The sequence below is a fragment of the Cariama cristata genome, unplaced genomic scaffold (assembly GCF_000690535.1).
Source record: "Cariama cristata isolate BGI_N322 unplaced genomic scaffold, ASM69053v1 scaffold8326, whole genome shotgun sequence".
Classification (NCBI taxonomy): domain Eukaryota; kingdom Metazoa; phylum Chordata; class Aves; order Cariamiformes; family Cariamidae; genus Cariama; species Cariama cristata.
In genome coordinates this window covers 71525-79672 of record NW_009621488.1, presented here as the reverse complement: position 1 = coordinate 79672, position 8148 = coordinate 71525, and the positions used below count along the sequence as shown (strand labels likewise).

Sequence of the window (8148 nt, the reverse complement as noted above, 5' to 3'; positions counted from 1 at the left end):
CACTGCGGGCTTCGCCCCGCACATGCTCCTGAGGCGAGCGCGGCCCCGGGGGGGGTTAATCCTGGCGCTTCACGACGGGCGAGAAATACCGGGGCTCTGCGGATATGATGGCAGCTGCTGGGAGAGCAGCTCCGAGAAGGCGCCGGACGGCGTTGCTCTTCCCATTCTTTTACCTCCTTGGTAATATCAGGAGAAACTAAATGGCTGCTGTGTCGTTGGATAATGAATGTTTCCTGTGTATCTGCCGAGCTATTTCAGAGGTGCTTGTGTGAAACCACAGCTCTGTGCTTGACAAAATGAAAGCTTTTGTGGGGTTTCTCTATAGCCTGATGCTCTCCTAAGCTTTGCTTGCAAGCAATAAGCAGGAAGCAGTGACCGTAATCTAATATGAAAATGGCTCTCTTCCAGGTCAGAGCGGAGCAGGAAACAACTGGGCAAAGGGCCATTATACGGAAGGTGCTGAATTAGTTGATTCTGTGTTAGATGTTGTAAGAAAGGAGGCAGAAAGCTGTGATTGTCTCCAGGGTTTTCAGCTTACTCACTCTCTGGGGGGTGGTACAGGCTCTGGCATGGGTACCCTCCTCATCAGCAAAATTCGTGAAGAGTACCCAGACCGAATTATGAACACTTTCAGTGTTGTACCTTCCCCTAAAGTATCAGATACTGTAGTAGAGCCCTACAATGCCACACTCTCGGTGCACCAGCTTGTGGAGAACACAGATGAAACATACTGTATTGATAACGAAGCCCTCTATGACATATGCTTCAGAACACTGAAGTTAACTACTCCAACGTACGGTGATCTGAACCATTTAGTGTCGGCAACCATGAGTGGTGTTACCACCTGCCTGCGATTCCCGGGCCAGCTTAATGCCGACCTGCGGAAGCTGGCAGTGAACATGGTTCCCTTTCCCCGTTTGCACTTTTTCATGCCTGGTTTTGCCCCGCTCACGAGCCGTGGGAGCCAGCAGTATCGTGCTTTAACTGTGCCAGAGCTAACACAGCAGATGTTTGATGCAAAGAATATGATGGCTGCGTGTGACCCACGTCACGGCCGCTATCTGACCGTAGCTGCTGTTTTTAGAGGCCGTATGTCAATGAAAGAAGTCGATGAGCAAATGCTGAACGTTCAGAACAAAAATAGCAGCTATTTTGTTGAATGGATTCCTAATAACGTTAAAACAGCGGTCTGTGACATTCCACCTCGTGGCCTGAAAATGTCTGCCACCTTCATTGGTAACAGCACAGCTATCCAGGAGCTGTTCAAACGCATTTCTGAGCAGTTCACTGCTATGTTCCGCCGAAAGGCTTTCCTGCACTGGTACACTGGCGAGGGCATGGACGAGATGGAGTTCACAGAGGCTGAGAGCAACATGAATGACCTGGTGTCTGAGTATCAGCAGTACCAGGATGCTACCGCTGAGGAGGAGGGGGAGTTTGAGGAGGAGGCTGAGGAGGAGGCAGAGTAAAAGCTATGCAGATGAACACCTGTAAATTTTGTTTAAAGCTGTATGAACTCTTTCATTCGAATCTTCTCTGTCTGTGTTGTGTTCCTCTTCCTGTCTCAAAGTCACTTCAAATGCTGTACAGGCACCATTAAAGCATTTTTCACAGTGCACAAGCTTGTCTCCTTTGTTCCTTTTGGTAAGATTTTCGGGTGCTGTTTCCAAATGTAAGCGCGTAGGTGTATCGGAGGTCTGGAAAAGAAAAATAATGGACTTGGTGTAAGCCCTGCCACCTTCCCTGAGGCAACCACGCTTCTCTCCCTGCCTTCCAAGGAGGTGGACGCCTGTTGCTTGTGTCGCTGGATGTGGTGGCAGTCCTGCTTGCCCCTGGTCCTGTGGGAATTGAGGAAATTCTCCGGTATTCCTTTATAAGCAAGGGTGCTGGTGGAGGGGGGGGATACATTTCCCATGGAGAATGAAATTCAGCTGCAAGCTGTGTCTAAATTTAGGTACCTGCCTGTGGACTCCTGTTACAGGCTTCAGTCTGCAGGAGCTCTGGCCATAATGGAAGTGTAGGTGTCTGTGACCTATAGCTTACCCCAGCTGCCTGGACCACACAATGGTGCAGGCAAGCCCCCGCTCTGGTACAGGTGGGTGTTTCTGGCAGAAAATGAGCTGGGCTGAGCCACTGCAGCAACTGAGGGGTATAAACCCAGCAGGTAGTGGTGGGCTGTCACAGGAGCGTTGGGGACAGCTGTGCTGTGCCTACTGCTGAGGGCAGGTGACACTGAAGAGCTCCTGGGTATGCAGCCTCGCTGGAGTCACTTTTTAAAATCAATACGTAGAGGTTTTGAAATTAAATCAATGCAGTGTTACTGGAGCTTCTGCTTTTGAAGGGAGCTGACCACCTGATACCCAATTACACTGGTTTGTCTTATGAAAACCCTATATTAGCACAGCAAATTTTTTACTGTGGAAACAGTTAATATGTTCAGTGTTACCTGAAGTGACAAAACTGCCACTCCGAATAGCTGGACAGGAGATGGCAGGCTGCTTTCCTGCTGAAGAAATTCTGTTCAGTGTTCTTAATTGTAACTCATTTTGTGTTAAGTTTTTCTGTCTTAAAAACAAGTTTCTCCTTTCAGAGTTGAACTGGTTGGAGTAGTTAAAATGGCACCGAGTGTGGTGGCTCTTGGGGCACTGGAAATGAGTCTGGCTACAGAAGCAGGTGGCTGGTTTCAAACCTACCCAGGAGACTACTGTAGGTAAAAATGTGGCAACAGATTTTTCAAGCATGAAGCAACACTTTAAGCGGTTGATTTTTGTCAGGGTGGGTGTTTCCTTCCTGCGTTTGAATACCTGAAGCTGGTGTGTTCCCTGGCCTGCCAGTTACCGAGGGCAGGGCAGTGCTGTACCCCCCCAGCACCCTTTTGGGCAGAGCTACACGAGTCACCCTCCCCTGCAGAGCTCCGGCTGCTCCCCCTCTGCTTTCTGCAGGCTTGTGGAGAGAGGACAAAGCACGTGAGTAAGTATTGACACCGGGGTCCGGTTTACTCTTAGGTTCGTAACAGCTTTTCTCCCAGGGGCTTTAGCCTGTAGGCTACAGCTTTGTGGAGTGTGACCACAGCCCTCCCCGAGGAGAGGAGAGGACTGTGGTCACGGTGAGACACCTTGGAGGTGCTGTGCAAAGGAAGGGGACAGGTTGGTGTCACACACGGGGGACAGCAGCTCTGCGCTTGCCATCTCCCCCAGAGCAGCAGTGTGGTGACAGAGGCCCAAAGGAACATATTTCTCTTCACCTTTGATCAGGCGGCCTGCCTAGCCTCCCCTTTCTCCATCAGTGTGTAAGATGCTTCCATCCTTTCCCTTAGTCCGTCCCTCAAGCTCCTGATGACTGGCTGTGTGTTCAGCTTTGCTTTTTCTGCACGGCTTTCCCATGCCACTGATACAAGTCTTGCCAGAGCCACATTCACTGCCTCAGCATTTTCCTCTCTGGGCTCAACCTTTGTATCAGCTACAGTCCAACCCTGCCAGGATTGCTGTTTTCCCACTCTTTGCTTTCATTTCCACCACATTTGTGTCTTTGACCATTTTCCTCCTCTGCATTGCATTAAGTACAAGCCACGACTTTGGTTCTTCCAAGCTTATCTCCGTGATTTCCCACCCCACGTTACTGAGCTGTGAGTTCTTGACTTTGCTGTGGCCAAAGATAGCAATATTAGTTGCTGATTTGTTGAAATTCTTTCAGGTGCATGGGCAGACCTTCCCCTTAACATACACAAAATTACTTCAGACCTCTCCTTTTAGGCAACGCCAATAACCGACAAGGATCAGGCAGACAGTATGGGGTAGCCACCACCTGTCTTGATGGCTAATAGCATTTCACTGCTTTTTTTGGGTGCTTTCTCAATCCTTTTGTATCATCTATCTTTTGCTTTTTACCAGGCTTTAAGCTTTTTAGAACAGAATCACTTTCCCGACGAAGAAATGGTAACGCACCGGTGTAACGGGTGGGGTGTTCCTGAGCCTCCTCTGCTTTGGCAGGGGGTGGGTGGCTGGAAACCAGCGGAATGTTCTGCACAAGCCCAGGCTGGCAGCGAGGGTGATGGGCTCTCCTGCAGAAAGGCAGGGGATGGCACAGCTCCAGCACCCTTGGCACAAACTGGGGGAAAAAAAAATAAATAAATCTACTACCCATGTGGAACATTTCAGTAATTGTTCCCTACTAGGACACAACAGCTAATAACAGTGCTGCTTAATGACAGTAATGAGTATCAGTGACTTCCAGTTTCACTCAGCTGATAAACTTACGTGGTACAAAGCCCGTGTAGGAAGGTATCAGTCCGGCACTGGTACAAATTCTGTTGTTAGGCCAGTATGTTTGGGGAAATCTCTTGCCAAAGCTGCAAGGTGGATTTCTCGGCAAAAACTGGAAAACAAACAAACCCCAACCCCACAGCACAGTTCATTTTAAACCATATTGTTGTTACCCAAGTCACGTGCCTTGACTCTATATTAGAGAAAATATTTAAGCCAACGTACAGCAATTCTCTTTCCAGTTCTATGTTCTTCTAATTAGGAGCTACGTTGCATCTTCCCTTTTTCCACTTTATAATGTAGTTTTTTCTCCTGACAAGTGTTGGCAGCGGCTCTCGACAGCGCTGCCTCTGCGAGCTCGCACCCCCGGTGCAGTCCTCAGGCTCCCTACAGACTGGGCTGCATTCCTCCCCTTCGGGCAGCATCCGCAAGTCCCAAACGCCTTCTGCTCCTACGTTTGATACGCTGCGAGCCAGCAGTATCTGCTGGAGCTGGGGATGTGCCTCGGCTGCCTCTCCGCTATGACTCTGCACATCTGTGTTTTGGGTTGAGCCCTTCAGCTGGTTTTGTTTTTGCAGGACCCCCACCGACGGTGATTAGCCAGTGATGCCCAAGCGTGGAAGAACAGGAAGGCTTAGGGAGTGTTAACTGAAGGGAGAGTGTAAATCATCCCCTGGAACTGTCCCTGCCCTCCGAGGTCAGACCCCGAGAAGGGGCTGTGCTGGAGGAGATTGCAGCTCCCCACAGCTCTGCAGCGGCAAAACCCCTAAAAGCGTCCCAAAAGCTGCGCCGCCCTCCTCGGTGCGCACCCCGCTCGGGGGTGAAAGGACCGGGTTCGGGGAGCCGAGCAAACCGCGGGGCCATTGAACCAGTTTGTGGCTGACGATGGAGCGACTGCTGCCATTGCTGCGATTCCTGAAGCGCAGCACTGAAGCGCGAGGATTGCGTTATTTTGCCTGATGCAGACAGTAAGCAATGATCCATGGCACATCCCAGTATGTAACCTAGGGCAACAGAGATTTAGGGCAGAAGATTAGTGGCTTGAAGTCAGAAGCCATCTTAGATAGAAATGTGGTGTGTGGGGGTGTTTTTTTTAGCATGCTTATATTCCTTCAGCGCCTGACGTGCCGCAGCTAACCTCTGCGAGCCTGGATTCAGCTGAATCCTGCAACGCAGAAACACATCCCTCACTGATTTACTACGTGACAGGCGTTTCTTAAGACATCAGGGGCAGAGAGGCTTTGCAAACAGCACATTTAGTTTTGATAATGCCTGGGTTTTGTTGTTTGCTTCATTTCAATTCCTATTAACAGCAGGAGGGTAAGGAAGCCAGCACAGGGAAATACATTTCAGCCAAAGCAGGAGGCTGCCGTGGGCACTGTCAGCCCTGCTGCTCTCCCCGCTCAGGCATTTCTTCCCAGCTGAGTTTCTCTGAGCTGAGGATCCTTAAGGTTGGATTTTTAATTTTTTTTTTTTCCTACATCAGACCCATACGCTTTGGGATGACGGCACTGCAGTGAATCCTGGTGCCCAGAAAGGGCTGGAGATGTTGTAACCTGCTTTTAATGAGCTGTGTCACGGAGCTGATCAGCCCTCACCGGTGCTGGACCAGTGAGACTGCTGCATCCCAGGGATCTCGCTCCATCCTGGTAGCAGGAAGAAACGTGTAGCTTTTAATGCAAACTGTTAACTACTGTGGGAGGATCTCATTTTCCCTGTGTAGGAGGAGCATATGGCATTATATGGGAGATCTTACAGCAAGGGGGCAAAATGGGTTTTCAGCAGAGGTATTTCTGCATCCTTCCCAAAAAAAGAGGAGAAAGAAGATCTAGATCCCTTTAAGATAAATTATGTTAGTAAAGGGAAAAACCTCACAACCCATGAAAACAGAGAAATACCCATCCAAGCAGCCCAGGAAGCCATCCAGCACTGCCAGCCAGGGAAAGATTCACTGCAGAAGGGAAGCGCCGATAGTTGCATCCTGTTTCTGCACTCAGGGCAACATTTTTAATAGCCAGCCTTGACCCAACCCTCAATAGATTTGCTTAATCCTTTTATAAAATCATTTATCCTCCCTTAATGTCCCAAGGAAACAAGTTAGAGAATTTAATTGCTCCTGATTTTTTCCAACATGTTACCTAATAGCATTTTATTTTGCCTGTACTTATAACCCCAGTTGTAACACTACTACTGTAAATGAAACCACTTTCGGTATTGCAGATGAATCAAACCCAACATTATATTGTTGCAATAAGGTTTGTGCATATAATCTACCTGATATTGGTCAAATTCGTTCATACCCTCGACGTAGCTCACGCCACTAATCCAGGTGAGGCGGGGGATGAATCCACTGTACCCTTCGGATGAAGACAAGAGAGAACATCTTCTGCTTGAGAACATCCATATCATATAAGGATCAACCAGTCTGGAAGTGGAAGAAGCTTGGATAAATATAAAACCTTGGCAAAGTATAGGAAGGAAAAATTAATCCCTTTAAATTGTAATATCAACTCTTACATGTGAAGTATCTTTTCTGAAAGAGTCTTTTTTATGATTCCCAAGAAAAACTCAATGGGCTGAACTGATCTTTGTTGGTCTCCATGAGGTATGGAAGAAACGTTTCATTTTCTTACAGTCTTTTCTTTACACCAAAACAGCTCTGTCATGTTCCCTCCCAGTTTAATACACATTCAGGGATGAACAACCAGGTGCCAAACCTTTCTTCCTCATTTGCCCTGCCCATCCACAAATTTTCACCAAATATAAGACAGAAACTATATAAAAGTCTAAAACTACATAAAATGTAGAGAGGTACAACCTAAAAGCAACCAGAACTCCCTCTTTCCAAAGGAACGCTTTGGAGAGACAAGAAGTTTATCTTCTGCATCCTAAAACATTGATGCCCTTTCATTTCGCCTGAAATACTTTGATACGCAATCGCTGTATTTGCTGTGGTCTGAAGGATCCCTCCCACTGGTGTCGTACCCTTTAGGGCGAGTTCAGCGCATCGCCCTTGCAGACGATCGCTCTTCCAGAGCAAGTAGAGAAGTTACAGAATTATCACTCCTCGTTAGACAGTTTTACACGTTTGTGATGGTGCAATACACCACTGTGTGTTGATTTGATGATTCAGAAAAGCATCTTACTTCTAGGAGAGAAGTAACTACCTCAACGGTAACAGATACTCATCAAGCTGCTGGAGTTGGTGCCGAGCCCATGACCCACCTCTCCTTGCTTTCTGGAGCATTTTCTAGCCCGGCCCCGCTGCTGTGGGCACCTGAGGTGGCTCCTCGATCCCTTCCACCCACCCATGGGCACGTGTCCCTCAGAGAGAGATCCACGGGGCTGACAGCATCCCAAAGAAACACCCTTGCGTGGAGCAGGGGCATTTTCCATCCCAAAGTGTTCGAACGAGCCTGAGCGACTGGCCAGTGTCTCGGAGGTTTCGCCATGGGGGAGAAGGGTGACAGCATTTCTTCTGAGGTGGCCTCCTGCTGCACATGCCCTCCCTCTCTTTTACCTGGAATGACTTTCTGTTGGATCGCATTTGGTACCTCCAGCTTTGGTAACCGATTATCTTGCTCCACACCCATGGTTTCAGCCAATCCTGGCAGTGTCACACCTGCGGTTTTTACAGGCTCAAAATAAAAGCAGAAATAAAATAAGCACCAGTAAAACCCGCTTCTTCCTTTGGCTCCATTGCTTAAATCACTGCCAGAACCTGTGAATGGCAACTGCCATTTCCATTTCTTCCCAGCTTTACACTAAGAGCTACTCCAAGAATTTCTGGTGAAGTTCAGATTACTAGGGGAGCTCTCCGTACGCAGAGGTGTTGCAAAATCCCCAGGGAGAACAAGGGGAGCTTTGGGCACTGAGCTCCCCTGTA

The 8148-nt window shown here is 48.5% G+C and overlaps 2 protein-coding genes across 3 annotated transcripts in view; one reads left to right on the top strand and one right to left on the bottom strand.

Annotated features, from left to right (window-relative positions):
* Positions 1–248: 248 nt before the first annotated feature.
* On the top strand, positions 249–1621 carry LOC104163093 (tubulin beta chain). Of its 2 annotated transcripts, XM_009701981.1 has the most exons (2): positions 249–1385; positions 1428–1621. In XM_009701981.1, the coding sequence occupies exons 1-2, from the start codon at positions 570–572 to the stop codon at positions 1467–1469; spliced, it is 858 nt and encodes a 285-aa protein (XP_009700283.1). In that variant the 5' UTR covers positions 249–569; the 3' UTR covers positions 1470–1621. The 2 variants fall into 2 exon arrangements, with proteins under 2 accessions (XP_009700283.1, XP_009700282.1); XM_009701980.1 differs by having other exon boundaries at positions 249–1618.
* Positions 1609–8148, bottom strand: part of FAM166A (family with sequence similarity 166, member A) — a 15191-nt gene continuing 8651 nt past the window's right edge. Inside the window, exons 4-7 of the mRNA XM_009701982.1 lie at positions 7783–7884; positions 6537–6619; positions 4257–4374; positions 1609–1697 (exon numbers count right to left, since the gene is read on the bottom strand). Coding sequence (XP_009700284.1) covers positions 1609–1697; positions 4257–4374; positions 6537–6619; positions 7783–7884 — 392 coding nt within the window. The remainder of the gene's footprint in view (positions 1698–4256; positions 4375–6536; positions 6620–7782; positions 7885–8148) is intronic.

Excerpts from the sequence above, each read along its gene's own strand:
- LOC104163093 (XM_009701980.1), top strand. The coding sequence starts at position 570 with ATGGGTACCCTCCTCATCAGCAAAATTCGTGAAGAGTACCCAGACCGA.